Genomic DNA, 21,229 nt, shown 5'->3' with positions numbered 1-21,229 from the left:
CTTTGCTTGTCAGATAAACCTCACACAACTTTCAAGGAACTTTTGCCTTTCATCTTTCCCTCCCTTTCCCGCCCCCTATAATTCCCAATCCATTGTGTGCACTAGAAACCTACCTTAAAGCTAACCTTGCTCTTGCACATTTCATCCCAATCAGTCTACAATTTAAAGATACAATGTTTCCCACCCTACTCAAGTCCTCAAACATAATTTTAATATCACATGTAAATAAAACAAATGCCAGTCTCTATGAATACCTAATACTCCTGTACCTTAGGCACTTCCAACTTGCTACTCGGGGACTGGCCTTCTCTGCGGCTGCCCCGAGGCTTTGGAACGCGCTCCCTGCTGAAAGAAGAGCCTCCCCATCTCTGACAGATTTCAAAAAGTCTTTAAAGATTCATCTGTTCACCCAGGCTTTTAATTAAATATTGTTTTAATAGTTTTAATACTGTTTTAAAATATTATTTTTATATTGTTGAAACGTTTTAACTTTGTGTTCTTTTGTTTTAACTAATGTTTTACTTCTTCCATTTTATACTTTGTTGAAAACCGCCCAGAGACGTAAGTTTGGGGCAGTATAAAAATATAATAAATGTATGTATGTATGTATGACATACAGAGCCCCTGGTGGCGCAGTGGTAAAACAGCCGCCCTGTAACCAGAAGGTTACAAGTTCGATCCTGACCAGGGGCTCAAGGTTGACTCAGCCTTCCATCCTTCCGAGGTCGGTAAAATGAGTACCCAGAATGTTGGGGGCAATATGCTAAATCATTGTAAACCGCTTAGAGAGCTCCGGCTATAGAGCGGTATATAAATGTAAGTGCTATTGCTAGTGCTATGTATGTATGTATGTATGTATGTTTCAGGCAGGAGTCCTTCCCAGTCCTGCCTGGAGATTCCAAGAAGTTAACCTGGAACTTTTGGCATGCAAAGCACAGATGCTGAACGGCCCCATCCATTACTATCTATAATGTGCCCTTAAAGACAATCCAGGCATTTCAACTGGTTCAGAATGTGATTCTAGGCTAAGGGAAAGCAAGATCCCTGTTCAGCCCAGCATAGTGGGCCCTTTCTCATAAGCAGGGACCCTGGCAGGAGGGAGGGAGGCTACAGAAGCTGACCTCCCCTGCAGACTACCGGGGCGAGCAGATGGCGCACTCAGGCAATCTGCTGCTGCCCCAGGCGGCGTGGAGTTGTGGGAGCCGGGACACATTGTCCCAGCCCCTGGGAATCCCACAATGTACCACAAGTGTGCAATGCATTGTGGGTACACACACACCCAGCAATGGCCAGGCACTCCTCAGTGTCTCAGCGCCGGCTAAAAGCAGCAGGCATGGGCACACAGTGACACACAGCTCGCTGCCTTAACCTCATCTAACAGCCGGGTTTCACAGCCGGTGCTGCTGCGGTGGCGCTTCTGGGAGCCGTGCGGCTGCTGGCGGTTCTCAGAGACAGCCAATCCCAGGCTTGGCTGCCTTAGCCCTGTCTTGGCTACTCATGGGAACAGCCTCAATATCTCTCCAGTGGCTGTTCTTGGTGGAGACTTGGGCGCCCAGGTCTCCTGCTCATGGATGAACGCACCATCACGCTTGCAGCCTCCTTGGCTGCTTCAGATGAAGGTTGTGTAAGCTTGAGCATCACGGAAGGGGAGTGACAGATGTGGCAGCAGAGCGGGACTTCCGTTCCCACTTGGCATGGTATACTTGAGTACACTGCCCTTTTTAGTAATGTCTGAATGAAGCTAATGTCTGTGACAAATATCTTCATCCACTCTTTCCCAAAACGTCAGAAGGACATCGCATGTATATATGGGAGGGGAAGCAGTAAATATCTGCTCAACAGCAGTAGGAAACAGCGAACCCACTCCTACCACAAACACATGTGCACAAAAGTGTTCCCTGTAACAGGGATTCCTAGGTGTTGATTAAAACTCCCAGCATTCCTAGCTGCAAAGGCCTGTGGTCGAGGATTATGGGAGTTGTAGCTAACAACATCTGGGAATCCCATTTACAATGAACACTGGACAATGCACCTCAACTATCTGTAGCTGGGAGGAGAGCTGGGCTTGTGATAGCAAGGATGGATTGTCCCCTTTGCTAAGGTCTGCCTTGGGGTCTGCATTTGAATGGGAGAATGGGTTAAGGTCTGCATTTGAATGGGAGACTACATGTGTGAGCACTGTAAGATACTCCCCTTAGGAGATGGGGCCACTCTGGGAAGAACATCTGCATGCTTCCATGCAGAAGGTTCCAAGTTCCCTCCCTGGCATCTCCAAGATAAAGCTGAGAGAGACTCCTGCCTCAAACTTTGGAGAAGCCGCTGCCAGTCTTTGTAGACAATACTAAGCTAGATGGACCAATGGTTTGACTCAGTATTCCAGTTTTCTATGAGTACCATTAGCTCTGCACTGGACCTGCAAACATTCTATCCTATTGAGTAACGTGGAGGCAGGTGTGGGGAGGATGGCTTCTGCCTACAACCTTGGAGAAGTTCTTTTCTTTAAACTGAAAAATAGCTCTATTTCAATTAATGTTGTGAAGTGATTCTAATCAGAAAGTGATTAGAAGCTGGGAGGAGAGCTGGTCTTGTGGTAGCAAGCATGACTTATCCCCTTAGCTAAGCAGGATTTACCCCGGTTGCAAACAAATGGGAGACTACATGCTTTAGCTCTGTAAGATATCCCCCTTAAGGGATGGAGCCACTCTGGGAAGAGCATCTAGGTTCCAAGTTCCCTCCCTGGCATCTCCAAGATATGGCTGAGAGAGATTCCTGCCTGCAACCTTGGAGAAGCTCCTGCCAGTTTGTGTAGACAATACTGAGCTAGATGGACCTGTGGTCTGCAGCTTCCTATGCTCCATGCAATCCCAATCTCAGAAATTGCTACCATGAAACTGGGGCTGTACCTGTGAATTGCTCAAGCCACATATTACATTTCCCATGTGAAAGCTTCCCACAAACATCCATGGGGTGTTATGTAGATTTGTGGGAGGTGCATGTATGACTAGGCCCACATGAAACCAGTTATTCCTTCAGACAAAGCAAAAAAGTTGGATTCAACTTCGCTCATGTTCATTCGATTTCTGACAAAACGGCAGGACACTTCTTACCATGATGAGGCTTCTCTCCTCATATCCATCATCTAAAAGGCAAAGTCCATGGTTAGATTTGTCTACCAGCCATAGATGCTATTCTGGTTCTTCTGTGACATTTAAATAGAAATGCAGTCAGTGTCAGCCATGCAGCCAGTTTCACTAGGTCCTAAGCTACCATCTTTCTCTCTCTGCTTCCCTTTTCTGAGAGCAACACCATAATCATATGAGTCCCTGAGAAACAATTAGGCGCTTCACATGTCACATGTGAAGTGCCTGATGGGGTTCTGCGGGGAGGGCAGATTTAGCTTTCTTCCCCCCTTGAACTCAACCCAAACTCCAGGAGGGAATTCAAGCTTCCTGCAATCCTGTCTCTCAAGGATCTGCAGATGTCCATCCATGAGAGAATTCTCCAGGCTAGCTGTTGACCAAGAGGCAGCAAAAGTCCACTGCTCCTCACTAGGTGAGGTCCTCTCTCACCTCCCGCCTAGCTGCTTCTGAACAAAGGGAAGTTCACTTCCTGCCGCATGGCCCTCAAGGTCCCACCCACCATGTGCTGATTGGATGATCCCTCGAGGTCACTGCCTGTCAGTCAGGACAGGGTTCATTTCCGGTTCACTTTTTAGGGGAAAGGAGGGGCTGTTCAGTGACTGATCACTACAGCCATGGACTTACACATTCCACTATCCTCTTCATCCAAATGCTGAAGGAGATGGAAAGCTTCTGCTTTCAATTTTAACCTAGACACAGCACCGTACATCATCTGAACTTGGAGAACTGTGGTTACTTTCAACCATGGTTTGTTCAAACAAGACAAAATCAAACTCTGGTTCTAAATACTGGTTTGTGAACAACCCATATGTAAAATTAGGGCAACACATGGAGCTCTGGTTAGTTTAAAATTGAAAGAAGGTGCTTTAAATCTCTTCCTTTTGTGCACAAAGCTGAAGATAGAAGCCACAAGTCCACAGCTCTCCAAGCCTTGTTCATTTAGTGGGAAACATGATTTTCTGTTATAGATGAGCTGGGCCTTAGTTAAATAGAACACTTTAATGCTGAAGCAATGAGGCTATTCCCACGACCAGGAGAAATAGGGCTAAGGGAGCCTAGCCCTGTTTCTCTTGGTCATGTGCTGCAACGGGAGCTGTGCGGCTCCCAGCAGCAAACCTCCAAAAATACCCTTCCCCTTAAATGAGGTTAGCGAAGCGCGGACTCCACTAACCCTGTTTACCCAATCGTGCCATGCCAACTCATGAGGAGACCCCTGCTGGGAGGCAAAAACAAGCCTCCTGGGTTTGGGGGTCTCCCCAGGATGCCTCGAGCACCCGTGTGGGGCATCGTGAGACTTCCGGGGACCGGGGGGCCCACAATCCCTGCTGCCTCTACCAGCTCTGTGATGGAACCAGTAATCGTGTGTGCAGTCGATCCGGCTGCCCAGCGGTCCGTGGATGATCATCTATGGGGAGAGCGGGCTAAGTCGGTTAGGGTTAGGCTAAGCCCACTCTCCCTGCTGAACTCCGTCTGGACTTATCACAATATTTGATTTATCACAATGCACGTTGTAAAATATTGGTTCCCATGTGATACCATCAAACAGAGGTCCAAATATTCTAGGCTTTTTTTTTTTAAGTACAAACTCCTTGTTCCTCCTAGGGGTGTGCACGGAACCGTGGAGCTGCGGTCCGGCACTGGGGTGGGGGGTTCCAACAAGAAATGGGGGGGCGTTACTCACCCCAGAGACAACCACACCGTAATTCACTGAGCAATCGGGCGGCAGGATATCTCCCTGCCGCCCGCTTCATTCCCCGCTCGGCGGCTCTGTCCTCATGTACTGTAAAGAATCGTCCTCCTTAAGCATTTAAACGCTTCAAAGCCCCGCTGGCGCTCGGCTGGCGGGCGCTCGGCTGGCGGCCGCCCCAAGAGGACCCCTGCCGCCCCCAAGAGGACCCCTGCCACCCCCATCCTTAAGAAATAACCTCCCATTGAAAGGGGACAGCAGGAGAGCTGCCTGCCGTCCCCTTCCGCTTTGCCGGTCTGGCTGCAAAGGGCTTCTAAGAAGCCTTTCGCGCACGCGTGCAAAGGGCTTCTTAGAAGCCATTTGCAGCCAGACCGGCAAAGCGGACGGTAGGGAGTTCTTCTCCCGCCGCCCGACTTAAAAATCGGGCGGCGGGAGAAGAACTCCCTACCGTCCGCTTTGCCGGTCTGGCTGCAAAGGGCTTCTAAGAAGCCCTTTGCGCGCGTGCGCGAAAGGCTTCTTAGAAGCCCTTTGCAGCCAGACCGGCAAAGCGGAAGGGGACGGCAGGCAGCTCTCCTGCCGTCCCCTTTCAATGGGAGGTTATTTCTTAAGGATGGGGGTGGCAGGGGTCCTCTTGGGGGTGGCAGGGGTCCTCTTGGGGCGGCCGCCAGCCGAGCGCCCGCCAGCCGAGCGCCAGCGGGGCTTTGAAGCGTTTAAATGCTTAAGGAGGACAATTCTTTACAGTACATGAGGACGGAGCCGCCGAGCGGGGAATGAAGCGGGCGGCAGGGAGATATCCTGCCGCCCGATTGCTCAGTGAATTACGGTGTGGTTGTCTCTGGGGTGAGTAACGCCCCCCCATTTCTTGTTGGAACCCCCCACCCCATCCTCCCGAACCAAAACCACCCCGTGTCCGGACCGGTCTGGAGGCCTTTAGAATGGCCTCCGAACCGGTCCGTGCACATGACTAGTTCCTCCAGGTGGAAGGATAAATTTTAAGAGTAGTAGTTGGTCAACGTGAAGGGTATAAGACTAGATGAATCTTGAAAGCTATTTTCTCCTGTTCCAGATCTCAACCTCTCTCTTTCTGTCTTCAATACAGGGGAGTAACTATAATAGGGCAAGGGGAGACAGTTTTCTGGGGGTCGACTGCCTTGGGGGGCCACCCCGAGGCAATTCACATGACTGACTCCCCCAGCTGTGCACTCGCCCAGGCTTCCTTCAGTTGTATTCATCCTCCAGAATTGATGTGAGTGTTAAGACCTGGAGCTACCAGAACAGCATGTCTTTCTCTAGTACCATTAAATGACTTGCATCGTCCACAATTTACAAAACCTTTTAAAAAACAGTTTAGGATGACATTCTATTGTGGCACATAGGGGATATATATATATATATATATATATATATATATATATATATATATATATATACACACACACACACACACACACATATATAACACTATGCTTTTTGTTACCACTATTCATCCTCATTTAAGATTTCTTTACTTCTGAGCTGAGCTTCAGTGAGGGGGGGCCCATTTTAAAATCTTGTTTCTGGGCCCACTCCAACCTTGCTATACCCCTGCTTCAATAAATACCTCATGAATTCCACTCCTTTTCCTCCTTCAGCTAAACTCCTTTAATCTGGCCTAGGTGACACTACAAAGTTGTAATAAGCTTTATACTGACTGTTGAAGCAGAATGGCATAGCTAATAAATTAAGTTACTTATTGGATTTACTTATTAGAATAAAATCAAATCCAGGAATTCTTGCTATTCATTTATTTCATATTCTAAATTTAAGTGAAAACATCCCTAAATTACCTCTGCTAACTGAGCAAAGAGGCACCTTTTAAAAGTGGTGATTCTCTTTATTTAGCAGGGGGAGAGCAACTGGCCCTATCCATCCCCAGCACAGCATCCCTCCAGTGGCTGTTGCTGGTGTCTGTCTTATGTTTCTTTTTTAGACTGTGAGCCCTTTGGGGACAGGCAGCCATTTAATTAATTAATTAAAGCAATTAATTAATCAATTAATCAATTAATTAAGCAATAATAAATAAATAAATTAAAGCGAGCACGCAGGGCATACTGGAAAGACCCCCAGAGCTGGGAGGCGACTTTTTGCCTCCCCTCCGGCGGTCTACTCATGAGTAGCCATGGCGCAGAGCCGTGCCGCAGCCACTCAAAATCAGAAAAACCGGGTTTGCGGAGCGCTCGCTCTGCAAACCCGGTTTAAGGAGAGGGGTACTTAGGTGGGTTAACCGCTGGGAGGCAACCAGGCTCGGCTACGAGCCCGGTGGCTCCCACGATCATCCAAAATTGGGCTAGGCTTCCCTAGCCCGATTTCGGCTGTTCGTGGGAATAGCCTCTAACAGTAGTATACAATTGCCACTGAAGAGGACTTGATACAGTTGAAACGAGTCTGGCAACAATATAGGAGAGATCAGATGTTGGCAAGATCATGATATGATGCTTCGTCTTCCAACTAAAGCACAATACTGGGAACATTTATGCACATTTCTCCCATGCTTTTTAACATCTACATAAAACCGCTGGGTGAAGTCATCCGGAGATTTGGCACAGGGTGTTATCAGTATGCTGATGATACCCAGATCTATTTCTCCTTATCATCATCATCAACATCATCATCATCATCATCAGGAAATGGCATTCATTCCCTAAATGCCTACCTACAGGCAATAATAGGCTGGATGAAGGATAACAAATTGAAACTGAATCCAAGCAAGACAGAGGTGCTCACTGTGGGGGATCAGAATTTGAGGGATGAGTTAGATCTTCCTATGCTGGACAGGGTTACACTCCCCCAGAAGGAACAGGTGCACAGCCTGGGAGTGCTCTTGGATCCAAGCCTCACCTTGGTATCCCAGGTAGAGACAATGGCTAGGAACGCTTCCCATCAGCTTTGGCTGATTCAACAGCTGCTTCCTTTCCTCGAAGAGAATGATCTCAAAACAGTGATGCATCAGCTGGTAACCCCCAGGCTTGACTACTGCAATGCTCTCTACGTGGGACTGCCTTTGTACGTAGTTCAGAAACTTCAGTTAGTTCAAAATACAGCAGCCAGATTGGTCTCTGGGGCAACCTGGAGAGACAATATTATGCCTGTTCTCAAACAGTTGCCAATATGTTTCTGGGCAAAATACAAAGTGCTGGTTATTACCTTTAAAGCCCTAAATGGCTTAGGTCCAGGCTACCTGAGAGAGCACCTTCTTCTGTATTATCCCACCGCACACTGAGGTCATCCGGAGAGGTCCGCCTCCAGTTACCACTGGTACTTATGGTGCCGCCTCGGAACCGGGCCTTCTCTGTAGCTGCTCCTTGTCTATAGAAAGTCCTCCCAGCAGATATCCCTAGTCTGGTCACATTGTTGGCCTTCAAGAGACCCCTAAAGACTTATTTGTTTGGCCTGGCCTTCCAAGGTTTTTAAATGGTTTTTAAATATTTTAATTGGTTTTAAATGGCTCTGAATTGTTTTAGATTTGTTTTTATATTGTTTTTAACTTGGTTTGTTTTTAAATGGTGTTTGTTGTTGTATTTTACTTGTTGTACACTGCCCAGAGCCTTGAGATAGGGTGGTATAGAAAAGTAATAAATAAATAGATAGATAGATAGATAGATAGATAGATAGATAGATAGATAGATAGATTCAGTGATTTTGAATATGAACTTTTGGATTTAATAGAGAGAGTACTTTGGTGACCATTTTGTATTGGTTTTACCAAGATTTATAGTTATATTTTTATTGTTCCAATTCTATAATTATTTGTATGGTTGGACAGTGTTTTTAAACCATAGTTTTATCACTATGATATTTTTAATAATATTTTTATATTGTGTGTGTGTGTGTGTGTGTGTGTGTGTGTGTGTGTGTGTGTGTGTGCTGCCATGGCTGCTCTTGTGGAGATGTGCCACAAGATAGCAGAGCAAAAAGGATAGGCAGATGCTCAGAGAGAGGCAGCTTGAGCTCGGCCTACCTGGACACCTGGTCAGGATGTTCCGACACAATGGAAGTCCACCTTTCTCTTGCTCCAGCACCTGCAGGAGCAAGAGCCGGCCATTCATGGCCTGGCAAGGAGGCGTGGCTTGGAAACGTGCGACCTCTCCACTCAGGACTGGGTGCTCCTTTCCAAGGTCCTCTTGACACTCGAGCTGTTCTTTGTTGACACAGAAGCAATGCTGAGCCTGCTGCTCTTCTCCTCAAGAAGATGATGGGTGAGCTCCAGTCCATGCTGAACACTGAGGAAGCAATTGCCTTGGCAGGTTGGCTGAGGACTGGAGTGGTGGATCAGCTCAGGACACCCTTGGGTGCATCAGCAGAGCATGTTTTGTCCTGCCTATGTTACCCAAGGATGAAGGGCAAAGCTGTCACCCATGACCAGCTGCTCAGGTGGAGGGCCCTCCTGGTTGGAAGAGGTTAGGAAAGGAGAGGAGAGGAGGCTGGGGTGCAAGCAGAAGGAGGGTTCTAGAGTGCCTACAGCTAGCATGCAGTCCACCCCTAGCAGCAGCATCACCACCATTTCTCAGTCCAGCAGCTTGGTGTCCCTGGCAAGACCAAGGGAGCTGGTAGTTCAGCCTCAGTGTTCCACCCAGGGGTTCACAGAGGGCTTTCTTGGTGCCTTGCCACAGGTATGGGAGGAGGCCACCAAGCCCTGCAGAAGTGCTGAGCAGTGTATTCTACAACATTTGCAATATATTCAGTGTGTTCTGCAATATCTGCAGGAGCCGGTGGCAGGCTGGGAGATGGAGCTGATCCAGTTTTGGACAACTCATCACCAGGTCTGTCGGACAGTTCCTCTCATACCCTCCAAGCAGCGTCCAGAGCGAGAGGGTGTTCTCCATGGCCATCAACATGACGACACCCCATCACTCATGTTTAGAGGCTGGCTTGGTGGAGGAGCTGGTCTTCCACAAGTTCCAACCATAGGGAACAACTGGGAACTCAATCACCCCATTGTTCCCCATGAGTAGCTCCTAGGGACACCAAAGTGGGTTGTGTGGTAGGGCATTGTGGGTGCTACTTACCACCTAACCCACAAAAGAAATGGGCAAGCAGGCAATTTTTAACAATTTTTTATATTTCCCACCCCCACCCCCCATAGTTAACATCAGAAGGTCTTTTAAGAGGAAGCATAGAATCAGGGTGAAAGCTGTAAGTACATCTGATTGTCTCACTTCTGACTTTTCTAGAAGGGTAATTGCACTCAGTTATGGTTGCAATTAAATTAATAGATTATCTCTCAGCTCCTTGTCAACTGGTGTTGAGAGTGACTTGGCTGCTGAACCTTCAGAGGTATCACAAACATGGGCAAGGACGGTATGATAGAGTTACATGAATGCCTACTCCAATTTTTAAATCATTTATATTTTTCCTGCATCTCTGGGCCAAAACCTATCTTCACTCTGCTCTGAATAAACAGCAGCAGGTTCTCCCTTCAACAGCCATCCTTGCTCGTTACTTTACTGAAGGGCAGCCCACACAACCAATCACGCCAGAGTTGAGGGAGGCTTCCTTCCTCAACTCTGGTTCTAGGGGAAGCAGCCTGCAGTTCTGAATTCGGACTTATTGTAGGCTGCTTGGAACCTCGGGTTGCGGCAACTAAACTCACTACAACCTGAGGGTTCAGATTGGAGTTTTCTGAATCCTTGGTTTCATCGCCATGCCAGACTCCAATTCCCCATATGCGGTTGTAACATCCGCGGAACCACAGTTCAACTGCAGCTCCACCTTACATGGGAATGGAGCCAGTATTAAAAACAGTCCTTGCCAAACCAAAGGCTTCACACTGCCTGGCAATAACCAATGTTGCATATCCCTACTTCTTCTAAAAGTGAAATAGAGCACACACTGTCCATGCAATGCCATGTCTCACCCTAGATAATCCTTGGAGCCACAACAGGCAATTTTGTGGCTTAAATGAGAGCAAAGCAGATACTGCAGATCACTTCCAAGCAATCTTAGAGAAACTTGCACTGGTACATGAACTCCTAGATCCTCCAGGAAGTATTACTTGAGTTAAGTTAATCATGCTACATTACTTGCTTCCCCTTTCTAATTAGGTAAAGAAGCACCTTTCAAAGTGGTGATTCTTTTAGGAGGGGGAGAGAAACTGGCCCTGTTCAACCCCAGCACACAGCATCCCTCCAGAGACTGTTGCTGGTGTCTCCCTTATGTTTCTTCTTAGACTGTGAGCCCTTTGGGGACAGGGGACCATCTGAAAAGTGGTATATAAATAGTAGCAGCAGCTTCTTTACTTTCATTTTATGCAGAGAAGGGCCAGCTCCAAGTGTGTCTACATACAGTCCCAAGCAGTCCGTGATGAGGGACTAAGCAGCGATATTGACATTCAACAAGGATCTGCAAGTTCCTTAACTCAGGACATAGGAACATAGGAAGCTGCCATATACTGAGTCACACCATTGGTCTATCTCGCTCAGTATTGTCTACACAGACTGGCAGAGGCTTCTCCAAGGTTGCGGGCAGGAATCTCTCTCAACCCTATCTTGGAGATGCCAGGGAGGGAACTTTAAACCTTCTGCTCTTCCCAGAGTGGCTCCATCCCCTGAAGGGAATATTATACAGTGCTCACACTTCTAGTCTCCCATTCATATGCAACCACCTGCTTAGCTAAGGGGGAAAGTCATGCTTGCTACCACAAGACCAGCTCTCCTCTCCCATCTGCACATCTGGACTTACAGGTGACTGAACCACAACTAGGTAATGTCAAAGATAAAATGCATTGACTCATTTGTATGAATCATCAGATACGGCTTTTCACAATGGCACAAGACGAGTGTTGTCACCAGGCTCTCTTCTGCATCAGCCACAGGCTCTGGACACAATCCACGAGCAAACTCCATTGTTCTCTTGCCCATGCATTTCAGTTGGATTTGTTAAGGCACATTTCCCACTAGATTATGCCCTATGCACTGATATACTGTTCTGTCTGAATGGCTCTCTGGCACTGAGTGCATTAGGCCACAGCTTGGCACAAGCTAAACAGGTTGCATGGGAAAGAACTCAGTGGGTTTGTTCACACATTGTGGTTCAGTTATAGTTTCTGGTCCAATAGAGCAAGGCCTTGTTTGAAATAAGAAGAGCTGATGGGAAACATTGCCAGTACTCAGCCTTGAAATGTTCCAATGTCTCTAATAGCTGCATGAAAGGAATATATTTGCTGGGACGAGCATCTTTTTTCCATCAGTGCAGGTGTGGACAAAAGGCACCTATGGCCATTTGAAACAAGAAATGCCCCTATAAACTACATGTCTGAAGCAGATGGGGGAAAGATTATATGGATAACAATTTAAACAGGATGCTGGACTAGATGGGCCTTGGGCCTGATCCATCAGGGCTGTTCTTATGTTCTTATGTTCCTGATTTCTAGTCATAAGAACCTGGACATTTTTGGCAATGTCAGGTTGGCACTGCTCCAAACCAACATTTAACAGAGACCGGCAACCCTAGATTTGTCCCAGCGTGCCGATCTCCATTAAATGGCTTGGCGCTGTGCCAACATGACATTGCTGAACATTTCCAGGTTCTTGCAACCAGGAATCAGGAGTGTGCACACACCTCGCAAATCTCCCCTTTCCCATTCCTCTGGTGAGTACCTGCCCCTTATATACATGAATTAGTGGCCTTATCTATCTCCCCAATTAATACTTCCTTGCCACTTCTATGCAACCAGATTTGGTCTAACACATTACACCTCCTTCCCTGTTGCGCATTTATTTTCTGGGATCATCATCATCAACAACAACATCTATTTAAAAGGATGGGATTATTTCAAGTCAATAAATGGAACCTTCATTAATGCTGAAAGAAAGATCTAACTCCACTGTCCCACTAGAGGGAAATTCCACAAGAACGGTGAAACCAATTTAGTTTAAGAATTGTTTAACTTAACAGACTGACCAACCTGCAGACTGGCAAAAACACCCGGCCATGCATGGTCCAAGCATACATTACTTTTTAAAAGCAGAATGCTAAAAACTGGAATTGGAATGCTTCATAGTACACACATATTTATACATAGCCATACATAGTACACACACATATGTATATGCCATTTGTTTGTTTTTTTCTTTAAAAAAAAAAGTGGGCTCAATTCAGCCCAAATTAAGCACTTTTGATTCCCATTTATTTGAAAAGTTGAGCATATGGAATCAATGGAATTGCAAAAGCACTTTGCTGCGCACTGTAAAAGCATGTCACTCAGCCTTTTCTTTCTATGGGGAAAGAAACTAAAGCTGGAAGCACCTGTTGAATTTCTGCCTTACATTCTACAATAAAAGGCATAGGAGTATCATGATAACATTGTCTCCTCCCTGTTCTACCACAATGATGCTTTGGTTTAAGGAACTGGGATCGGGATATAACTGCACTGAGAGAACTTTAGTGGGGGGTGACTGCAGGACAAGGAGTAAAATCACAATCTTGGATTTGGGGCATCTGAGCATAAGCAGAGTGTATTTCCTTCAGTAAAAAACAAGGAACAAGCACCACCAGAAAACCTGGGTTTAAGGGCAAGGGTTAATCATCTGTGCGCTGGGAGCAAAATCACATATTTTCAGTATATTCAAAGCTTTTTTGAAAGATCAGACCCCAATAACTGAAAATAATTCAAAAGTAAACATTAAATAGCTAGATAGCGAGAGAGTGAGATCAGATAGATAGATAGATAGATAGATAGATAGATAGATAGATAGAATTTAGAGAGTATTATTATTATTATTATTATTATTATTATTATTATTATTATATAGTGTTCTAAAAACAGAATATTATGTGGAACATAGGAACTAGGAAGTTGCCATATACTGAGTCAGACCCTTGGTCCATCTAGCTCTATATTGTCTACACAGATTGGCAGTGGCTTCTCCAAGGTGGCAGGCAGGAATCTCTCTCAGCCCTGACTTGGAGAAGCCAGGGAGGGAACTTGAAAGCTTCTGCTCTTCCCAGAGAGGCTCCATCCCCTGAGGGGAATATCTTACAGTGCTCACACTTCTAGTCCCCCATTCATATGCAGCTAGGGTGGACCCTGCTTAGCTAAGGGGACAAGTCATGATTGTCCCCTTAGAACAAGACCAGCTCTCTTCTCCTAAAAAGGAGGAGGAGGAGGATAAGCTGCCATATACTGAGTCAGACCATCGGTCTATCTAGCTCAGTATTGTCTACACAGACTGGCAGCAGCTTCTCCAAGGTTGCAGGCAGGAATCTCTCTCAGCCCTATCCTGGAGATGCCTGGGAGAGAACCTGGAACCTAGATACTCTTCCCAGAGTGGCCCCATCCCGAGGGGAATACCTTACAGTGCTCACGCTTCTAGTCCCCCATTCATATGCAACCAGGGTGGACCCTGCTTAGCTAAGGGGGCAAGTCATGCTTGCTACCACAAGACCAGCTCTCCTCTTCTCTGCTGAGATTCCTAAAAAATAAGGCATCAATTAATCTATTTGCATAATGTTTACTATTTTGCCTGGATTTGTTTTAGTACTTATGCTGTAATCCTATGCACATTTACTTTGGAGTAAATCCCACTGGACTCAGTGGGACTTATTTCTTAGTAAACATGCACAGAACACTACTGTAAATCTTACAAGCTAACAAACATTATGAGGCAGCCCATGAAAACCCATCATGCACAGCTGCTGCAGATCCTCCACTGGCTGGAAGGGGGTTGATTTAGAATTTGCACTCAGCTCCCTTTGAAACAAATTGAGACTGTGATATAGCAGCAGCACTTGCTAGATTCCACCCCAGGAAGACTTGGCTTCATCGGATATGCAATTGTATCCATGTTTCTCTATGCATTTGAAAACACACACACACACACATCATTATCATTAGAGCACTTAGAGGTTACAATCACATATCACTAAATATTAAAGCATTAGATCCTCCATGCTGGAAGATATGAGCCATACACAAATTGTGCAGTTGGCTGGAAATGCCACCTAATCCCTGCTTAATTAAAGCAGTGTTTTCAACTCCTGTTGTGTTTAGGGAGCGAAGAGTATAGGACAAGCCATGTACGAAGGAAATAGCAGGCAGCGTGGCTAATCTCAAAGACTTGGGAGCTTTTGAGCTGCATAAATCAGGGCGACTTTTTGAATAGCCTCATAAAACACAATATCATTGCCATTCCGCTCACGGCTTCCGAGTTCTTCCTACAGCATACAGATCATTAGGAAACTTCTAAGCAATCAAGTAATGTGAGCCTGATGAAATTATTCAATCAATGCATAGGCTCAAGGAAGCGACATAATGCAGAATTGCATCGTTTCGATATGTCAGAAAAAGAGCCCCTTCTTCCTTAATATGCATGCTGAGAAAAATTACAGTGGAGGTGATTGGTTTCAGCATTTTCATAAGCATGCTTAATGTAGTCTTCCTGAACTGCAGGCTTCCTTCCGTACTATTCAAGTCAGCAGAAACACATGAACGGGAGCGACCCACTGAACGTTCAGAGGAACACAGCCTGTATCAGGAATGCCCTCAAAATAACTGGAACGTGCAAGTACATTCATCAGAGAAGGGGGTGAAGTAGGTATATATAGAAGAGATCACCTATATTCTGTTTAATGCAACCTTCTCTCCAATATATTAACCCACCATGTTCTAACGCCTGATACCCATTCATGTGGCTGGCTCCTAAATTCTCTCTTAAGACAGAAGCACTTCTAAAACACAACCTTGACTGTGAATATATGTATCAGATATTCTGTAGGTAGCTAGGCACATAAACTGTTAAAGGTGAGAAGAGGGCACACGTACGTTACATTTTTATGGGTGGGGTGAATCCCAATTCCTTTTCCACTCCCCCTGCCCCCCACATACATCCTGTGTGTAGGCATATAATGCATTTAAATATTTACTTTTACACTTTTTAAAAGTGTGACGACACTGAGGAATAACCAGTCTTGCTTTGCTCATTGGACTCTGGGTATCTGTAATGCCTGCCATTTCATTTTCCTTCAGAATCACCCCCGCCTTCCACTGGCTTTGAAAAACCTCATTCAGAAAGAGTGTAATTGGGCCCCTGATTTCCGCCTCCCTCCACAGAACAACCCTCTCCTGAGTTTTCAAATCAACAAAAAATGGCTTATCATCCTTCTTGCTGGAATATATCTTCTGCAAGGCAGGGCTTTGTGAAAACAAACAAATATACCCCAAAGCCAGGATCTCAAGTCACAACACTTTCAAAGTTGGAGATTTAGGATGGATTTCTCAATGCTCTCGAAAGAATTGCTGAGTTTAGCTGCTGACCCAGTTTAACATGAAATTGTTGCTTATTTCAGACCACTTGTTTTCTGCATTCGGAGAAAAGATTGAAAGCTCTAGATGACAATTATCAATTTGCCAGTTTCATGCCAACATAAAGCTATCTATAAAAAGAGCTTAATCCCCTTGTCAAATGTACTAATTGTCTTTCCAAGTGAAAATAATTGTCTGAGAAGCCACTTTGGGTTCCCCCTCCTCTTTCTAAGCAAATGTACTTTGTTGCTGCATCTAACCACCAATGGAGTGGGGGGAAATTACATAGTACTGTATTTGCCAGAGATAAATAATTAAACCAGGCACCCAATAAACATAAACAGCAATTAATGTGAAGTGAGGCAAAGAAAGGAGCAGTTTGATGCTAAGCCACAGTGCAACAGTGCATGTAACTGTGTGCTTTGTGAAAGGGTAGGACATGCGTGTGTCTCTGCCTGTAGTTGTTCTCCATAATCCAACTATTCATTGGTGAAATCATTCTTAAAGTACACAGGGATTTGCCCTCAAAGCTTTTCTACATAGAAGGCTCTAACTTTGCCTGGTCCAAAGAATGCACCCATTGTCCGCAAAGCTTCGTTTTTGCTACAAGTCTTCAAGTTGTTTTTTTTTAAATGCCATCAATAAATCATACACAGCCTCACTTCTAGAGGAAATCCAGTGCAACTGCCCTTGATTCACTCAATGACCCAGGTGAGAAGCGGCTGTTTAGCATCCTTCTAGAGGTCACTAGCCTCAAAAACCTCGGGCTAACACCTCGGCTTCCCAGCAGATCTCAATGGGAAGGCTGACAAGCTGCCCACATCCTAGTGTGGAGGTTCTTGTGAGTCTGGTCTCCCCCCACCCCGCAAAAAAACAAAAAGAAAAACAAAGCAGAGGGATTTCTCAGCCCTGCCTGATGCTCTTCAGCATCACTATCGATGGCGGGCAGACATGTTTACAAAGAGAATCTCTGAAGTCAGAAGAAAACCCCAGAAGCCACCAAGGGGAGAAGGCGGCCTAAGCGCTGAAGCAGCAGACTGCTCTCCATTTGCACTTTAGCTGCGCGGGATGTGTGGGAAATTGAGGAGGGGGAGAGAAGAGGAGTGGCCTCCCCGCTGCCTGTACCTGCGAGCGGCTGCCCCTCTCTCCCCCTCCCCATCCGGCCGGTAGGGGGCCCTTGGAGGCTTCCCCCAGACAGCCTAGCAGATTCGATTTGGCTCGCCTGTCGTGCAGGAAAGGAGCCCCCTCGTGCCACGCTTTCTCTCCCCTCTCGCTTGCCTTCGTGTGCGGCTTGCCAAGCAGTTAATTCAGCAATATAGCCGGCGAAGGAAAGGAGAGAGCGAGCGAGAGCGCTTTTTTGCAAAGCAAATATCCCCCCACGGGAATTTAATTGTTACGGGAGATCTGGACGATCCGATCGCTTCAGTGGAGGAAGAAACGGGAGATTTAAAAACAAAATAAGAGGGATCTTGCCCGGACTAGGAGATAAGTGCCTAATATTCCTCGTCCCCGCCCCCCGCCCCGTAGCTGGCAAATGCGGGCTTCAGGCTGCGCTTGCTGCAGAAAGCGCTGTGAATCATAATCGCTCTCTCTCTCTCTTGCTCCTAAAGGCCGCGCGTTCGAGTCCCCGCGGGGACGACAAGCCACTGCCAATAGGTGGGGCCGCCCAACAGCAGCTTCGGGGCCAGCTCCGTTAACCCTTGCTGTTCGGGATCTAACCGATCCCGGGCCTGGCGGTGGAAGAGGCATGCCACCAGAGATGGAGAGGTGCCTCCCAGGCTTCCCTCTCCTCCCCACTTAAACATCTCCAGCCAAGGCGCTGGGACCTCGGCAGGCCTGCGTCAAAGGCGGCTGGCAGTTCCAGCCTCCCGCCTCTCGGGCTTCCTGGCTGGGGAAAGACTGGAGGTTGCTGCGCCTACTGGGAAAGCGAGGGGATCGCAGGAGGAGTCGGCGGCGGTGCACGCCGCCGCCGCTGCCGGAGGGAGGTTAAATCCAAGGGCCCTCCTCCTCCTCCGCTTCCCTCCTCCTAGCAAAGATCTGCTGGGCGAAATGAAAGAGCTCACGTTGCCAAACCACCTGTTCCTCCAAGGCTGGGGGGCGGGGGGCAGGAACGAGGTATGTGTGTGAGAGAGAACACACACTGTGTAGGCTTGCGATCTTTCGAATAGACGGGGGGGGATTCAGGCTTTCCTTGCTAGGGTGCAGCAGAAGCGGCGGCAGCCGCCAGGAGCCCCAGGCGAGCAAAGCCGCTCGCAGAGAAAAGCGACACTGTGTTGCTTGAAAGGCAGACTCTGCCTGTTTACCATAATTTCCCCCTCCACAGCATGGTGGGCGGGGGGAGACACTAGGAAAGAAGCCCCCCCCCCCGCCGCCGCCCCCTTCAAAGGTTTGTATCCACCACGTCTGGGCACACCATGCAACAAAACGCCACGTACAATCAGACCTCTTTTTCTTTCTTTCTTTCTTGTTCTTTTTGCAAAAGGGATACTGGGGAGACAATGAGCCTTCTGTCTGAGCAGCAGCGCCTTAAAATCGGGCCGGGGCGATTAAAGGAAAGGGACAAGGCTTTCCAAGGGGAGGTTGCAAAGGAGAAGAAGCGAGCAGAAGTAGCCGGCTGCGGCAGCGGCGGCAGCAGCGGCTGGTCTTACCGATATGAATGATCGAATCCGCCAGCGCCGCTTCCCAGGTTCGAGTCCAACACACGGACACCAACAAAGCGAGGGGGAAAACTTCCATCTCCTGCGCTTCGGGCAAGCAGAGTGGAGCGGGGGGTGGGGGTGGGGAGGGGGGCAGGAGATCAGCAATAACCAGCGAGGAGGACGAAGGGAGCCAAAGAGAGTTTGAGGCGCTGCTAAATCCCGGTTGGAGCCTCCGACAAGAGCTGCAGCTGGCTGCGAGAGGGAGCCGATCCCGCCTGGTAGGGAGCCTCTTGCTACGAGCCCCGCGTCACTTCGGGGGGCGGCCGGGCATCAGCGGAGCCGTTGCTGCAGCAAATCCATCCAGCCCCCCCGGAGGTGTCAGTGGGGCAACTCGGCGCGCGCTTCTCTGCTCATCACACCATCCTCAGCCTTTCTTGGACAGACTCGATAGAAGGGTGAATATTTCCCTCCGGAGGGGAATCCGCTCAGCCAGGTCTCCGCCACCTGGAACAACCTCCTCCGCCGGCGGAGCAACTTGCAACCCGCAAACCAACCAACCCGTTCCAGCCACAGTCGCCCCCACCCCAGCCGCCCCGTCCCGGGGTAAGCAAATCCCCCCAAACTCTCCTTCCTTCACGATCCCCAAGCGAGTGCCCAGATTCCTGCAAAGTGGGGCGGGGGCAGAGCGCACGCTCCCTCCCTGAGCCCCCCCTCCAAAAAAACCCACCCAAAGTGAACTTCAAGGCAATGCAGCTGGGGATGCAGAACGGGGAGGTGCGGGGAGAGAGCTCGATCTTCTCGTCGTCGTCCCCACTCCCGGGGGGCGGGGGGGACCAAAAAAGGGATTCGATCGCCTCCCCCACCACCTCCTGCTGCAACTCCAACGTGGTCACCCGACGTAGCGGTTTCCACCGAGATGTGGAGCAAGGAAGCAGAAGCGGCAGGAGAAAGACTTGTGCCGATGGTCTTCTTCTTCTTCTGCAGTAGGAGCAGTAGCAGCAGCAGCCTCAGCCCGAGGCGGCGTTTTGGAGCTTGGTTGGCTGGTGGGATGCAGAGAGAGAGAGAGTCAGTCCCTGGCTGGCAGACTCCCCCACGAGCCAGCACGTTGCTTAGAAATGGATCACCTAGGAGAGAGGGCAAGCAAGAGATAAGTGCTATCAGCCAGAGAGAAGGAAAGTGGCGGCGGCGGCGGCGCGTGGGGGGGGGGGGGAGCAAGAGAGAGTCTGTCTAACCACCTTCTCCCCCTATCTGCAATGTGAGGCAGAAACGGCACAGAAAAGAGCTCCAGTCTGGTCTGCTAACTAGGGGATCTTCATCTAGAACTGGGTAAAAGGCAAAGGCATGGGCACAAAGACCTCCCAAGTATTGCTAGTGGAGAGGCAGTCATCTCAGGACAGGCTACAGAGGCAGCAAGAGGACCAAAAGAACAACTTCCTTCTTCTTCTCCTCCTCCTCCTCCTCCTCCTCGTTATGTTAACCTTGGGACTCCATCGCAGCAACTCTCAAGTTTAAAAGTTAGGGCGTCTTTGAAAAGTGCATAGGGGCGGGGGGGGGGGGGGCATGGCTTAGAAATAGGAAGCAAAGCGGGACGAAGGGAGAGGATATCCAGGACACCTGATTCCAAAGGGAGGCAAAACTAAGGGCCCAGCGAGCTATTAATATTAAGCTTAATTATCAAAGTTTTGGAGGGGATTGCTCACAATGGGCGATTCTCTCCGTGAAATTACTCCTGGGAGGAAAGGGTAGCATTATCCTGGTCCAGCGGAAATTGCACGCCCCCCGCGCCCCGCTCCTTCTTCATCATGATTACAAAAGCATTACCTGGGGTTACTTAAGTGGGAGAAAGCCCCCATTGAACTCAGTGGGGTTTACATCTGAGTAGATGTGCATAGGGTTGCACTGTGAACCCTCCTGGTCTGGAATCTGTATAGGACGGAAGTTTATTCATTAAGCCCACTTTCTAGTTTGAAAGGCAAGTTTTCCCCTGCTGACTGGACAAAAAGGCACCCTTCAAACTGATTCTCTTTATTAAGCAGGGGGAGAGTAACTGGCCCTATTCAGCCCTCCAGTGGCTGTTGCTCAGTGGTGTCTCCCTTGTGCTTCTTCTTAGATTGTGAGCTCTTTGGGGACAGGGAACTACATCATCATCATCATGCCACTTTGCGCACTTTTTGATGAAAAGTGGTATATAAATAATGGTAGTACTAATAGATCCTGGGCAGGGGTGTAGGGAACAATTCATAAGTCTCGACATATAAAGAGCAAGACCACAATCCTATGCACAATTTCCTGGTAGTAAACTCCACTGAACACAGGTGGAACATGCTTCTAAGTCACTGAGCACAAGCAAGCACTGTTAGGCTTGCTGAGAACGTGGTGAGCCTTTCTGTTGGCGGTAAGAAAAACCGCGGATTTCCCATTCATTCATTTCTTTGAACCCCTACTGGAAATCTGACAGCCTCGTCTAGCCAGGAAGACTGGCTGT

At 48.0% G+C, this 21,229-nt stretch overlaps 1 protein-coding gene across 6 annotated transcripts in view; it reads right to left on the bottom strand.

Annotated features, from left to right (window-relative positions):
- GRID2 (glutamate ionotropic receptor delta type subunit 2) overlaps positions 1–19,903 on the bottom strand; it is a 1,329,997-nt gene extending 1,310,094 nt beyond the window's left edge. For 2 of the 6 annotated variants that reach the window (XM_053253719.1, XM_053253720.1), the window contains exon 1: positions 18,754–19,903. In XM_053253719.1, coding sequence (XP_053109694.1) covers positions 18,754–18,841 — 88 coding nt within the window. In that variant the 5' untranslated portion in view covers positions 18,842–19,903. The remainder of the gene's footprint in view (positions 1–18,753) is intronic. The other 4 variants (XM_053253717.1, XM_053253718.1, XM_053253713.1 and 1 more) reach the window with 4 other exon arrangements.
- Positions 19,904–21,229: the final 1,326 nt, after the last annotated feature.

The sequence above is a fragment of the Hemicordylus capensis genome, chromosome 5, assembly GCF_027244095.1.
Source record: "Hemicordylus capensis ecotype Gifberg chromosome 5, rHemCap1.1.pri, whole genome shotgun sequence".
In the NCBI taxonomy this organism is placed as follows: Eukaryota; Metazoa; Chordata; class Lepidosauria; order Squamata; family Cordylidae; genus Hemicordylus; species Hemicordylus capensis.
This window is presented reverse-complemented; position numbering and strand designations above follow the sequence as displayed.